Genomic DNA, 16634 nt, shown 5'->3' on the forward strand with positions numbered 1-16634 from the left:
CTGCTTATCAAAAGTGTTGTAAAAACTAATAATCAACTGACTGGCTTCTTGATGTCTATAGTATTCTCTCGGGTATGCAATCTGGTTTCCGCTCAGGTTATGGATGTGTCACTGCAACCTTAAAGGTCCTCAATGTCACCATTGCCCTTGATTCTAAGCAATATTGTGCTGCTATTTATATTGACCTGGCCAAAGCTTTTGATATGGTAGACCATTCCATTTTTGTGGGCCGGCTAAGGAGTACTGGTGTCTCTGAGGGGTCTTTGTCCTGGTTTACTAACTACCTCTCTCAAAGAGTGCAGTGTATAAAGTCAGAAAATCTGCTGTCTCAGCCACTGCCTGTCACCAAGGGAGTACCCCAAGGCTCAATCCTAGGCCCCACGCTCTTCTCAATTTACATCAACAACATAGCTTAGGCAGTAGGAAGCTCTCTCATCCATTTATATGCAGATGATACAGTCTTATACTTAGCTGGTCCCTCCCCGGATTTTGTGTTAAATGCTCTACAACAAAGCTTTCTTAGTCTCCACCCTTAACCTTGTTCTGAACACCTCCAAAACAAAGGTCATGTGGTTTACATTTACATTTTAGTCATTTAGCAGACGCTCTTATCCAGAGCAACTTACAGTAGTGAATGCATACATTTCATAAATGTTTTCCCCCCCGTACTGGTCCCCCGTGGAAATCGAACCCACAACCCTGGCGTTGCAAACATGGGACCACGGTTTGGTAAGTAGAACGCCCCTCTTCCCACAGGTGTTATTACTACCTCTGAGGGTTTAGAGCTTAAGGTAGTCACCGCATACAAGTACTTGGGAGTATGGCTAGACGGTGCACTGTCCTCTCAGCACATATCAAAGCTGCAGGCTAAAGTTAAATCTAGACTTGGTTTCTTCTATCGCAATCGCTCCTCTTTCACCCCAGCTGCCAAACTAACCCTGATTCAGATGACCATCCTACCCTTGCTAGATTACGGAGACGTAATTTATAGATCGGCAGGTAAGGGTGCTCTCGAGCAGCTAGATGGTCTTTACCATTCGGCCATCAGATTTGCCACCAACGCTTCTTATAGGACATCACTGCACTCTATACTCCTCTGTAAACTGGTCATCTCTGTATACCCGTCGCAAGACCCACTGGTTGACGCTTATTTATAAAACCCTCTTAGGCCTCACTCCCCCCTATCTGAGATATCTACTGTAGCCCTCATTCTCCACATACAACACCCGCTCTGCCAGTCACATTCTGTTAAAAGGTCCCCAAAGCGCACACATCCCTGGGTCGCTCCTCTTTTCAGACGAGCTGTAACGAGCTGTAACAAACACTCAAACTGGACAGTTTTATCTCAATCTCTTCATTTAAAGACTCAATCATGGACACTCTTACTGACAGTTGTGGCTGCTTTGTATGATGTATTGTTGTCTCTACCTTCTTGACCTTTGTGCTGTTGACTTTTCCCAATAATGTTTGTACCATGTTTTTGTGCTGCTACCATGTTGTGTTGTCATGTGTTGCTGCCTTATGTTGTTGTCTTAGGTCTCTCTTTATGTAGTGTCTCTCTTGTTGTGATGTGTGTTGTGTCTTATATTTATATTGTATGTTTGTAATCCCAGGCCCCGCAGCAGGCCTTTTTGCCTTTTGGTAGGCCGTCATTGTAAATAAGAATTTGTTCTTAACTGACTTGCATAGTTAAATAAAGGTTAAATAAAAAAGGCTCACCTCTCTTTCAGAGCTGACAGTTAAGACTAGAGAGAGCTTACATGTGTGATAGTTAGCTAGATGCTAAGAGAGAAGGCTCTGTATGTGTGAGTGTTAGCTAGATGCTAAGAGAGAAGGCTCTGTATGTGTGGGTGTTAGTTAGATGCTAAGAGAGAAGGCTCTGTATGTGTGAGTGTTAGCTAGATACTAAGAGAGAAGGCTCTGTATGTGTGAGTGCTCTGCTCTATAGTGTGTGGTTTCAAGGTGCTGAGGAATTGTGTCATAACATCTCTAGGGAGAAATACTCGCTACAGCTTACTACCTAAAGTGCGAGTTGTGATCCCCTGCTCCTGGCTTTGATCAATACACACGCATCCTAAAACATAGGCTACACACAAACGCTCACCGTTGAAAACTTCGTTGAACTCTCCTGGTGGGGCGTGGATGACAAAGTTTGCTGCTATGCGTACCTGCAAAAACAAAGAAACACACTTTCAAACACAAATGCATGGGTAGGCTTAGTACCAACACAAATCTCTTAGATCAGTGAGTCACACAGGCAACATTTCCTGAACGTTATCCTACATTTGGAGATCTCAGGTCTGGAGACTGGTGAGGTCAGCAACACAAACATCAGGACCAGCACAGAGGGATAGGGATAACGTTGGGGAAATATGTTTTCATCCATTTATGGTCAACTTTCCTCTCCCTCTGTCTTTTCTATTATTGAGGCTAAATCATGAAGGACGAATACAGTGAGTTTGCTACCACAATTCTCACTTCTCAGCCACTGTACACCCAGAGAGTTGACCTCTCTTCATAACGTCGGCGCCTCCAGCATCTGTCTGCCCGCCGCTACTCAGTTGCACCACAACACTTCCTGTTTGGAGGTGATATGTGAAACTGACAGCGAGGGGCGGGCAGCCCCTCCCTCGAGTGGCTCATGAACATATAAGGGCATGAAAATGTGCTGAGAAGCCTAGTAGTGAAGTACACCCCTCCCGCTCTCACTGCCAGTGTAGGGCTTGGCATGTGGCTTCACTGGTTTGGCTAGTCCATCATCCCCACCCCCCACCCCCCTGGACTGACAAGCTGGGAAAGGGAGGTGTGTGTGTGTGCGTGCGTCTCGCGCTCTCCCTTGGGCCCACATCAGTGGTGTGTATGAGAAGCTTTGGTGCTCAGCGCGAGCTGCAGACCGATTCTCATAATGAGCGATGATATGGTGTGAACCAGAGAGGCACTCAGGGACTCTTACATGTGTGTGTTGCTCTGGAAAGAAAGTATGTGCATTGCTGAAATCCCTATGGATTAACCATTTGGATCAGGACTCCCTTATTATGCTTTAGAGAGATGTAAACAAACTTTACTTGAAAACACTGCTGGGCCACTACGGGGCTATCTGTTATGCTCCATTTACGCTCAACTCTGCTCTTATAGCCTAGCATTGTGAGATGCTGTGCGATTCTATCGCATTTGGTCCCTCTTGGGTCGGGTCGCTTTCGTAAAAGAGAATATGTTGTCTTAAAAAGAAGTGTTACCCTTAAACAACCCCATCATATCGTTACGATATAGAAGTAAACCCAGTGCGGTGGTGGGGTGACACCAACAACACGCCTGTTGGCCGTGAATAAAAAGGCACGATGCACTTCATTGCGACTATCGGGGTGATTCTCATGAAACCAATTTGAACCATGTCAGTAGTTAGTTACCAAACCATGGTCCATGACGCAGCCATTCCACCAGCCGACTTCCTGGGTAAAAAGGGCTCATAATGAATTCAGTGCAATTCACTTGCCCTTTTCCAACCCCATAATAATATCAATGTTTCCCCTACACTCATCGAAATTCTTGCTGGTGCAAAAAATCTTATGTAATTCAAAAATATATAGTGCATTCGGAAAGTATTCAGACCTCTTGACTTCTTCCACATTTGTTACGTTACAGCCAACTACTAAAATGGATTCAATTAATTGTTTTCCTCAATCTACACACAATGCCCCATAATGACAGTGAAAATAGGTTTAGAATTTTTTGCAAAAGTATATATATAAAAAAAATGAAATGATACATTTGCATAAGTATTCAGACCCTTTACTCAGTACTTTGGTGAAGAACCTTTGGCAGCGATTACAGCCTTGAGATGGGAGAATCTTCCAGAAGGACAACCATCTCTGCAGCAATTCACCAATCTGGCCTTTATGACAGTGGCCAGACGGAAGCCACTCCACAATAAAAGGCACATGACAGCCCGCTTGGAGTTTGCCAAAAGGCACCTAAAGACTCTCAGACCATGAGAAACAAGATTCTCTGGTCTGAATGCCAAGCGTCATGTCTGGAGGAAACCTGGCACCATCCCTACGGTGAAGCATGGTATGGGGCAGCATTATGCTGTGGGAATGTATTTTAGCTGTAGGGACTGGGAGACTAGTCAGGATCAAGGGAAAGATGAATGGAGCAAATACAGAGAGATCATTGATGAAAACCTGCTCCAGAGCAGTGGTGTAAAGTGCTTAAGTAAAAATACTTTAAAGTATTACTTAAGAGTATCTGTACTATTAATATTTTTGCCAACTTTTACTTCACTACATTCCTAAAAGAAAATAATGTACTTTTTATTCCATACATTTTCCCGGACTTGAACATCTCCAGAGAGACCTGAAAATAGCTGTGCCGCAACGCTCCCCATCCAACCTGACAGAGCTTGAGAGGATCTGCAGAGAACAAATGGTAGAAACTCCCCAAATACAGGTGTGCCAAGCTTGTAGTTTCATACCCAAGAAGACTCAAGGCTGTGATCGCTGCCAAAGGTTCTTCAACAAAGTACTGACTAAAGTACTGAATACTTTATATATATACACACATACACACACACACACACACACACACACACACACACACACACACACACACACACACACACACACACACACACACACACACATACATATATAGTGTAATAGATTTGCCTGTTTTTGCTTTGTCATTATGGGGTATTTTGTGCAGATTGAGGGGGGGGAAATGTAATACATTTTAGAATAAGGCTGTACCGTAACAAAATGTGAAAGAATTCAAGGGGTCTGATTACTTTCCGAATGCGCGCGCGCACACACACACACACACACACACACACACACACACACACACACACAGCTCAAAAAAATAAAGGGAACACTTAAACAACACAATGTAACTCCAAGTCAATCACACTTCTGTGAAATCAAACTGTCCACTTAGGAAGCAACACTAATTGACAATAAATTTCACATGCTGTTGTGCAAATGGAATAGACAACAGGTGGAAATTATAGGCAATTAGCAAGACACCCCCAATAAAGGAGTGGTTCTGCAGGTGGGGACCACAGACCACTTCTCAGTTCCTATGCTTCCTGGCTGATGTTTTGGTCACTTTTGAATGCTGGCGGTGCTTTCACTCTAGTGGTAGCATGAGACAGAGTCTACAACCCACATAAGTGGCTCAGGTAGTGCAGCTCATCCAGGATGGCACATCAATGCGAGCTGTGGCAAGAAGGTTTGCTGTGTCTGTCAGCGTAGTGTCCAGAGCATGGAGGCGCTACCAGGAGACAGGCCAGTACATCAGGAGACGTGGAGGAGGCCGTAGGAGGGCAACAACCCAGCAGCAGGACCGCTACCTCCGCCTTTGTGCAAGGAGGAGCAGGAGGAGCACTGCCAGAGCCCTGCAAAATGACCTCCAGCAGGCCACAAATGTGCATGTGTCTGCTCAAACGGTCAGAAACAGACACCATGAGGGTGGTATGAGGGCCCGACAGCCACAGGTGGGGGTTGTGCTTACAGCCCAACACCGTGCAGGACGTTTGGCATTTGCCAGAGAACACCAAGATTGGCAAATTCGCCACTGGCGCCCTGTGCTCTTCACAGATGAAAGCAGGTTCACACTGAGCATATGTGACAGACGTGACAGAGTCTGGAGACGCCGTGGAGAACGTTCTGCTGCCTGCAACATCCTCCAGCATGACCGGTTTGGCGGTGGGTCAGCCATGGTGTGGGGTGGCATTTCTTTGGGGGGCCGCACAGCCCTCCATGTGCTCGCCAGAGGTAGCCTGACTGCCATTAGGTACTGAGATGAGATCCTCAGACCCCTTGTGAGACCATATGCTGGTGCGGTTGGCTGGGTTCCTCCTAATGCAAGACAATGCTAGACCTTATGTGGCTGGAGTGTGTCAGCAGTTCCTGCAAGAGGAAGGCATTGATGCTATGGACTGGCCCGCCCGTTCCCCAGACCTGAATCCAATTGAGCACATCTGGGACATCATGTCTCGCTCCATCCACCAACGCCACGTTGCACCACAGACTGTCCAGGAGTTGGCGGATGCTTTAGTCCAGGTCTGGGAGGAGATCCCTCAGGAGACCATCCGCCACCTCATCAGGAGCATGTCCAGGCGTTGTAGGGAGGCCATACAGGCACGTGGAGGCCACACACACTACTGAGCCTCATTTTGACTTGTTTTAAGGACATTACATCAAAGTTGGATCAGCCTGTAGTGTGGTTTTCCAATTTAATTTTGAGTGTGACTACAAATCCAGACCTCCATGGGTTGATAAATTGGATTTCCATTGATTATTTTTGTGTGATTTTGTTGTCAGCACATTCAACTATGTAAAGAAAAAAGTATTTAATAAGATTTCATTCATTCAGATCTAGGATGTGTTATTTTAGTGTTCCCTTTATTTTTTTGAGCAGTGTATATATTTCTGCCAAGACGTGCTTTTAACATGTCTGGGCTAGGGGGCAGTATTTTCACTTTTGGATGAAAAGCGTGCCCAGAGTAAACTTCCTAATACTCGGGCCCAGAGTCAAATATTTGCATATTATTAGTAGATTTGGATAGAAAACACTGAGGTTTCTAAAACGGTTTGAATGATGTCTGAGTATAACAGAACTCATATGGCAGGCAAAAACCTGAGAGGTATCCAACCAGGGCGGCTAACTGAATAGCTTGGGGCTCAGTACTCAGAATATTGAACAATGTGCTTTCTCCGTAAAGTTATTTTGAAATCTGACAAAGTGGTTGCATAAAGGAATAGTTCATCTATACTTCTTTAATTCATTGTTATAATATATATATATATATATATATATATATATATATATATATATTATATATATATATAATATATATATATATATATATATATATATATATTTTGTCAACGTTTATGATGAGTATTTCTGTAAATTGATGTGCCCATTCACCGAACATTTTGGGGTGAATACATTTTCTGAACGTCACGCGCCAATGTAAAATGTTTTTTTTTTATATAAATATGAACTTGACGGAACAAAAAATGCATGTATTGTCTAATATAATGTCCCAGGAGTGTCATCTGATGAAGATCGTCAAAGGTTAGTGCATAAATTTAGCTGGTTTTCTGCTTTTGGGCGGCTATCCATGCTAGGAAAATGGCTGTGTTGTTTTTTTGCTGTGGTGGTATCCTAACATAATCTAATGTTTTGCTTTCGCCGTAAAGCCTTTTTGAAATCGGACAACGTGGTTGGATTCAGGAGAGGTCTATCTTTCAAATGGTGTAAAATAGTCGTATGTTTGAGAACTTTGAATTATGACATTTTGGAGTTTTGAATTTGGTGCTGATTTTTCACTGGCTGTTGAATAGTGTGAACCGTGGGTGGGACGGTAGCATCCCACCTAGCCCATAGAAGTTAAATGGATAGTTGTTGGATCAATGACTGGAATTATATGGGAACACCTAGCATGTCATTGCATCTCACTTGCCACCACAAAACACTGAATATCATAATCACTTGGCTATCTTTATTCTTTAAACAGTGACACCTCTGTGCAGAGCGTAAATAAAGACCAAATGGCACTTCATTAACTCTTTATTGGCCATGGCCTTGTGACAGCTGTGAGTATTTTATGACACGAGACAATGCAGCGATCCTTCAGCACGTGGAGAGCTTTGGTCTGACAGACGACACACACAGACAATTATTGTTCTGCAACTTTATCTGTGCCTCTGACTAACTGGCTGTTTGGCGTGAGAGAGCTTGAGCTGTCGTGTCCGCAGAAGAAACAACTTTTATGGCGGTAGGTTTGCATCACACCCAGGTGGGCGGGCGCACACACACACTTAGGTCATTTCACAGGAACACTGAGAACAGGGATGCTGACAGCAGATTGTGGACAGACTCAAGAGGAAAATAGTTTGACACTTTCCTCAACTCCCAACAAAGGGCTTAATCTTTTTGTTTACATTTTGGGCACAATTTAGACAGCCACTCTACTCGCTATAATCTTATAAAGAGCAATTCTACCATAACAGAGTGATTTTTCACTTTAAAAATGTACGGCAAACAAAATGACTGATTGCAAAGTTAAACAAACCATACAACTCTATGCACAAGGACAACTTTTACCAATTTCCACAGAATATATTACAAAAACACATTTACTTAAAGATCAGTGCAGAAGTTTGGTAACTTTGCAATCCTTGTTTAACATTTTAAAGTGAAAAATCTCAGCATCATTGTTACCGTGGAATTGACCTAAAACATACTTAGGCCTAGACAATAACACACACTGTACGAACAAAGTCATGCGCACACATACACAACGAACACAAAGACTAGGCTCCCGCAGGGGGTCTTTGTAAGGTCCTGGGCAGACAGTCACCAGCTGGCCTTTCTGTTCTCTCTGTGTTCTCTGTCCTCCAGTGATAATGTGTTGTTTGTTTCCCCACATCCACACTCCCAGTAGCATCTGTTATCCCAAAAGACTCATCTCCAGTGGAACTAACCCCAATCCCAGAATCACACCTCTTATCGGGACACTCTAGAACCCTAAACCAAGAGATGGAGGAGGAATGGGAGAGGGGGGGTATAATCTGACCTGCAGGAATCCTATAGAGGTAGAAGACGGCACCAACTCTATTCTCTAGGAGGCTGAATGCTCTTTCCTGGTACCTCTCCATCCATCCCCATATTTGTAATAGGACTAGGCCTTTTTGAATAGGGACCTTGAACAGAACTAGAATAACTAGCAAAACAGTACACATGTAGAGCCTGCATATGGTCTTCTGTCCCGTCACATCCATTGAGGCGATGGGAACAATAGATTCCCCATCCACTGCCAAACAAGTTTATCTCCACAATATACCTGCAAGTAACTGGACCAGAACCTCTAAATTGGGCAAAAGGACAAAACCACCAAAATGTCTAGTACCTTTTGAGCTGTTTATCAACCACTTCAGACACTCATCTGTCATTCTTACACTGTGCGCCATCGTGCGCAAATTGACTTTGTACCCCCGCACCAAACGCGATCACGACACACAGGTTAAAATATCAAAACAAACTCTGAACCAATTATATTAATTTGGGGACAGGTCGAAAAGCATTAAACATTTATGGCAATTTAGCTAGCTAGCTTGCAGTTGCTAGCTAATTTGTCCTATTTAGCTAGCTTGCTGTTGCTAGATAATTTGTCCTGGGATATAAAACACGGCTCTGTTATTTTTACCTGAAATGCACAAGGTCCTCTACTCCGACAATTAATCCACACAAAACGGTGAACCGAATAGTTTCTAGTCATCTCTCCTCCTTCCAGGCTTTTTCTTCTTTGGCATCTAACTAAGTTTCATCTAACTTTCATAGTTACCATGACGACCGACCAAACTCAGTTCATCTTTCAGTCACCCACGTGGGTATAACCAATGAGGAGATGGCACGCGGGTATCTACTTCTATAAAACAATGAGGAGATGGGAGAGGCAGGATTTGCACCGTGTTCAGCATCACAAATAGAACTGACTTCTATTTTAGCGCTTGGCAATGCTCGTTGGCGTGCGCGAGCAGGGTGGGTGCAGTAATTGAATAACATGTTTGTTTAAATTTATTTTGCAACGCGAGTGGTCAGCATGTCACCCAATTCCTCAGCTTTTGGCACAACTTGAGACCACTGCTCTTCTAGCCCTTGATCTTGTTTCTTTGACAAATGCAGTTAGTGTTTCACCTACTAATACTACTGCCGATCTAAACAAATTCAAACTTATGCTAGCTTATTCTTGTTTCAACTGAATGTTATTGGTGTTTGCAGCCTTGAACGTTGCTTTGGACCAGGGGGCTAAAGCACCTTGCTGCAAAGAAAAGACATGCAGAGGAAACACAGCAAACAGATGATTAAACACTGGTTGAATTAATTGAGATTTTATACTTCCACCCCAGAGTCCTACTGTAGCAGACCCAGACTATATGGGTCTTCTGTAAAAAAAAATCTGCAAAAAAAATGTAATGTCATTACATTAAGAAATGGGGGGGGGGGGGGGGGGGGGGTCATAGCTATACTTAAAAGTCACATGTTCATTTTAAACCTGTTTAACCTGTTAGGGATAGGGGGCAGTATTTTTACAGCCAGATAAAAAAAACGTACCCGATTTAATCTGGTTATTACTCCTGCCCAGAAACTAGAATATGCATATAATTAGATTTGGATAGAAAACACCCTAAAGTTTCTAAAACTGTTTGAATGGTGTCTGTGAGTATAACAGAACTCATATGGCAGGCCAAAACCTGAGAAGATTCTATATGGGAAGTGCCCTGTCTGACCATTTCTTGGCCTTCTGTAGCCTCTTTATCGAAAATACAGGATCTCTGCTGTAATGTGACATTTTCTAAGGCTTTCATTGGCTCTCAGAAGGCGCCAGAACATGGAATGATAACTCTGCAGTCTCTGGGCTTGAGTAGGTTGAGCCACTGACGTGGTCTTCCTGTCTGGGTTGGCACCCCCCCTTTGGGTTGTGCCGTGGCGGAGATCTTTGTGGGCTATACTCGGCCTTGTCTTCGGACGGTAAGTTGGTGGTTGTAGATATCCCTCTAGTGGTGTGGGGGCTGTGCTTTGGCAAAGTGGGTGGGGTTATATCCTGCCTGTTTGGCCCTGTCCGGGGGTATCATCGGATGGGGCCACAGTGTCTTCTGATCCCTCCTGTCTCAGCCTCCAGTATTTATGCTGCAGTAGTTTATGTGTCGGGGGGCTAGGGTCAGTCTGTTACATCTGGAGTATTCTCTTGTCTTATCCGGTGTCCTGTGTGAATGTAAATATGCTCTCTCTAATTCTCTCTCTCTCTCTTTCTTTCTTTCTCTCGGAGGACCTGAGCCCTAGGACCATGCCTCAGGACTACCTGGCATGATGACTCCTTGCTGTCCCCAGTCCACCTGGCCATGCTGCTGCTCCAGTTTCAACTGTTCTGCCTGCGGCTACGGAACCCTGACCTGTTCACCGGACGTGCTTGTTGCACCCTCGACAACTACTATGATTATTATTATTTGACCATGCTCTGTTATAATATCCACCCGGCACAGCCAGAAGAGGACTGGCCACCCCTCATAGCCTGGTTCCTCTCTAGGTTTCTTCCTAGGTTTTTGGCCTTTCTCAGGAGTTTTTCCTAGGGAGTTTTTCCCAGCCACCGTGCATTGCTTGCTGTTTGGGGTTTTAGGCTGGGTTTCTGTACAGCACTTTGAGATTTCAGCTGATGTACGAAGGGCTATATAAATAAATTTGATTTGATTTGATTCTGGGCGAAAAACAGCAGGGGTTTTGGAGAGTGGTACTTCTGAGAACAATGGCACTGGTGCGCGCGTGCATGTGACGACTCCATTTTCTTCTTTCAGTGTTTGAACGGATACAACGTCTCCCGGTTGGAATATTATCGCTATTTTACAAGAAAAAAAAATAAACAAAAAAATAAATAAATAAATCGCATAAAAATGTATTTTAAACAGCGTTTGACATGCTTCGAAGTACGGTAATGGAATATTTAGATTTTTTTGTCATGAAACGCGCCGGCGCGTCACCCTTCGGATAGTGACTTGAACGCACAAACAATACGGAGCAATTTGGATATAACTATGGATTATTTGGAACAAAAACAACATTTGTTGTTGAAGTAGAAGCCTTGGGAGTGCATTCTGACGAAGAACAGCAAAGGTAATCCAATTTTTCCTATAGTAATTCTGAGTTTAGGTTGCCCCAAACTTGGTGGGTGTCAAATTAGCTAGCCGTGATGCTGAGCTATGTACTCAGAATATTGCAAAATGTGCTTTCGCCGAAAAGGTATTTTAAAATCTGACATAGCGATTGCATAAAGGAGTTCTGTATCTATAATTCTTAAAATAATTGTTATGTATTTTGTCAACGTTTATCATTTGTAATTTAGTAAATTCACCGGAAGTTTTCAGTGGGTATGCTAGTTCTGAACATCACATGCTAATGTAAAAAGCTGTTTTTTGATATAAATATGAACTTGATTGAACAAAACATGCATGTATTGTATAACATAATGTTATAGGAGTGTCATCTGATGAAGATCAAAGGTTAGTGCTGCATTTAGCTGTGGTTTGGGTTTTTGTGACATATATGCTTGCTTTGAAAATGGCTGTGTGATTATTTTTGGCTGGGTACTCTCCTGACATAATCTAATGTTTTGTTTTCGCTGTAAAGCCTTTTTGAAATCGGACAACGTGGTTGGATTAACGAGAGTTATCTTTCAAATGGTGTAAAATAGTCATATGTTTGAGAAATTGAAGTTATAGCATTTGAGGTATTTGTATTTCGCGCCACGCGATTCCACTGGCTGTTGAATAGAGTGGGACGCTAACGTCCCACCTAGCCCATAGAGGTTAACAGCTTTTACCCCCAAGCCATAAAACTGCTGAACAAATAATAAAATGGCCACTGGACTATTTACATTGACCCCCCCTTTGTTTTTACACTGCTGCTACTCACTGTTTATTATCTATGCATAGTCATATTACCTACATGTACAAATTACCTCCACTAAATTACCTCCACTAATCTGTAAGACATTGAACTTGAAGCCTGTAAGAATCCTGGATCTAGCTGTCAGACAGTTTGTTGTACAGAGACCTCAGAAATGCAGTGTACCTACGTAACATTACGACTCTTAAGTTATGGGGTGAAAACAGTTTTCATAGGCACATTCATCCAAAATAATTCATGCGTCGCAAAACCAAATGCTTTTAACCGAAAGAGTCACCTTACCTTCATACTTAAAACTTAAATGGATACTGTCATTAACGTGGTTCTTCAATAATGATGCATAATACTTCTTGGATGCGCATTCGGTGGCCAGCTGATTAGTTACGCCATGATATTGTCACATCATCATCTGATCCAGAAAGGAATTTTCTAAATGAGTCAAAATGACAAACGGCGGTTGTGATTATGCATGCAATGCAACATCCCAAGTGCTGGGAAAAAAGAGGAATATCCAGAATATTTTGGTGTCTCATTCATTATGCCGGTGAAGACAGTGGGGCCTGGATCCACATTGGAGCTAATATCCCTAGCGAAATGATGTTGATTGTTAATTGTAAATGAGAACTTGTTCTCAACTTGCCTACCTGGCAAGTTGATAATAAAGGTAAAATAAAATAAATAAATAATTAGTTGTCTGCTTGATGTACAGCAGGGTCTTGTTAGATTTAACAGAGAAAGCATCAAGGTAATGAGTTCATGTTTTTGTGCCTCGGATTGAACACCGAGTCTACTTTGCACAACTGTGTAGGATAGACTATTGTGCAACACCCATCGCTATTCCTATGAATTATTCTGTATATAAAATGATAAATTACATAATATTGTGAGTAAGCCCACTAGGATATCTGGTAATGAAATAACATGAAAAATATGGTTTGTTTTCCATATTAGACTTGCAATTTTAAACAATACAAGGGGCTTGAAGTAGGCAACCTGAACTTGAATTTGGAGCTCAGAAATTCCAATACTGGAATAGGCCTACCTTGAAAATGTAAATAGCCTCAATTTGGGGCTTGAAAATATATTGTAATTATTGTAGCCAATTTATAAGTTCTCCTGCTCCCTTAAAATTATGTGATTACATTTTATATCGGTTTTTCTGAGAGATGTGACCACTTTTGTTTGTTTCCCGCTGCTTCAATTGAAGGGTATTGCACTACTCTGTTGAAAAATCACATGCAGTTATTATGAGGATAACAACTTCTAAAACGTTGGCTTCCACTTGTGTTTTTAAAGGAAGGATTTGTATGGAAAGCCATGTGGTTTGTGGTCACTATCATTATAAAAACAGCAATGGGGACACAGACTACAGAAAAATCGGAAGGGGGGGGGGTTCCATATTAGGTCCTATATGTACAATTTTAAAAAATGTATAACATTGAGGTCCTTAAATTACAATTAAGTGCTTTAAAACGTCCCTGAAAGTCTTTGAATGTGACTTGCCAATGTCTGTATGAACCCTGCTTAAAAGGATGTATAGTCCTATGCCTATGGTGTAGTATAGTTGGAGTTACAGTGGGGGGGAAAAGGTATTTGATCCCCTGCTGATTTTGTACGTTTGCCCAATTACAAAGAAATGATCAGTCTATAATTTTAATAGTAGGTTTATTTGAACAGTGAGAGACAGAACAAAAGAATCCAGAAAAACGCATGTCAAAAATGTTATAAAATGATTTGTATTTTAATGAGGGAAATATGTATTTGACCCCTCTGCAAAACAGGACTTAGTACTTACATTTACATTTTAGTCATTTAGCAGACACTCTTATCCAGAGCGACTTACAGTAGTGAATGCATACATTTCATACATTTATTTAAAAAAAAAAAATTGTACTGGCCCCCCGTGGGAATCGAACCCACAACCCTGGCGTTGCACACACCTTGGTGGCAAAACCCTTGTTGGCAATCACAGAGGTCAGACGTTTCTTGTAGTTGGCCACCAGGTTTGCACACATCTCAGGAGGGATTTTGTCCCACTCCTCTTTGCAGATCTTCTCCAAGTCATTAAGGTTTCGAGGCTGACGTTTGGCAACTCGAACCTTCAGCTCCCTCCACAGATTTTCTATGGGATTAAGGTCTGGAGACTGGCTAGGCCACTCCAGGACCTTATTGTGCTTCTTCTTGAGCCACTCCTTTGTTGCCTTGGCTGTGTGTTTTGGGTCATGCTGGAATACTCATGCTGGAATACCCATCCATGACCAATTTTCAATGCCCTGGCTGAGGGAAGGAGATTCTCACCCAAGATTTGACGGTACATGGCCCCGTCCATTGTCACTTTGATGCATTGAAGTTGTCCTGTCCCCTTAGCAGAAAAACACCCCCAAAGCATAATGTTTCCACCTCCATGTTTGACGGTGGAGATGGTGTTCTTGGGGTCATAGGCAGCATTCCTCCTCCTCCAAACACGGCGAATTGAGTTGATGTCAAAGAGCTCATCTGACCACAACACTTTCACCCAGTTGTCCTCTGAATCATTCAGATGTTCATTGGCAAATTTCAGACGGGCATGTATATGTGTTCTTGAGCAGGGGGACCTTGCGGGCGCTGCAGGATTTCAGTCCTTCACGGCGTAGTGTGTTACCAATTGTTTTCTTGGTGACTATGGTCCCAGCTGCCTTGAGATCATTGACAAGATCCTCCCGTGTAGTTCTGGACGGATTCCTCACCGTTCTCATGATCATTGCAACTCCACGAGGTGAGATCTTGCATGGAGCCCCAGGCCGAGGGATATTGACAGTTCTTTTGTGTTTCTTCCATTTGCAAATAATCGCACCAAATGTTGTCACCTTCTCACCAAGCTGCTTGGCAATGGTCTTGTAGCCCATTCCAGCCTTGTGTAGGTCTACAATCTTCTCCCTGACATCCTTGGAGAGCTCTTTGGTCTTGGCCATGGTGGAGAGTTTGGAATCTGATTGATTGCTTCTGTGGACAAGTGTCTTTTTTTTTTTTTTTACAGGTAACAAGCTGCGGTTAGGAGCACTCCCTTTAAGAGTGTGGTCCTAATCTCAGCTCGTTACCTGTATAAAAGACACCTGGGAGCCAGAAATCTTTCTGATTGAGAGGGGGTCAAATACTTATTTCCCTCATTAAAATGCAAATCAATTTATAACATTTTTGACATGCGTTTTTCTGGATATTTTTGTTGTTATTCTGTCAAACCTACCATTAAAAGTATAGACTGATCCTTTCTTTGTCAGTGGGCAAACGTACAAAATCAGCAGGGGATCAAATACTTTTTTCCCCCCACTGTATGGGCCATTTAGCATATATTCATTTTTATTCCTCTAAGTACACTTGTGGAAATGCATGAAAATCTTTTTTATTTTTCTTTCTAACCATTTTGAAATGTTTATCCCAATGTCACACATCGGCACCATTATTTATAGAAAGAACCATATGTGGAGCTGTTTGCAGACAGAATAGCACCACCGGGGCCATTTCCTCTACATCCAAATCTATGACCGCAGGGCAGACATGCACAGAAAAGAGAAGCGTTCCTTCTTTGGCCATGCATTCTTCACAAAAACACACAGGAGAAGTAGGTGTCAGAGGTCAGTGTGCTGCTAAACAGTTCAGCTTCCTCCACTGTCCCAGTCCCCACACAGGGCTCGAAACAGTGATCCTCTGCTTCGCAGCATACACATGATCACGATGGTTGACAACGTGTAAACCGATTGAGCCATACAAAAAAGGCACCGATTGGATGGCTCCAGCCGCAACATTTCAAGCTAGCTGTGGAGTGAGTTTACAGCATGTTCATAAATCCGTTACACTAACCCCTCATAAAAATCGCTACAAAGCAAGCTACCCCGGACGTTGAGCTAAACCCAACTGCCGATACGGTCCACGGGCACTACTGTAACTAGCAGTGGTGTAAAGTGCTTACGTTAAAATAATTCAAAGTACTTTTGCTTCACTACATTACTAAAAGAAAATAATGTACAGTCGTGGCAAAAAGTTTTGAGAATGACACAAATAGTAATTTTCAAAGTCTGCTGCCTCAGTTTGTATGATGGCAATTTGCATATATTCTAGAGGTCGACCGATTAATCGGAATGGCCGATTAATTAGGGCTGATTTCAAGTTTTCATAACAACTCGGAAATC

At 42.7% G+C, this 16634-nt stretch overlaps 1 protein-coding gene across 1 annotated transcript in view; it reads right to left on the reverse strand.

Annotated features, from left to right (window-relative positions):
- The window catches only part of LOC115152321 (F-actin-capping protein subunit alpha-2-like), a 58266-nt gene that overhangs the window by 21655 nt on the left and 19977 nt on the right, over positions 1-16634 (reverse strand). Inside the window, exon 2 of the mRNA XM_029697094.1 lies at positions 2105-2168. Within this exon, the coding sequence (XP_029552954.1) occupies positions 2105-2168 (64 nt within the window). The remainder of the gene's footprint in view (positions 1-2104; positions 2169-16634) is intronic.

Source organism: Salmo trutta, chromosome 17 (genome assembly GCF_901001165.1).
Source record: "Salmo trutta chromosome 17, fSalTru1.1, whole genome shotgun sequence".
NCBI lineage: Eukaryota > Metazoa > Chordata > Actinopteri > Salmoniformes > Salmonidae > Salmo > Salmo trutta.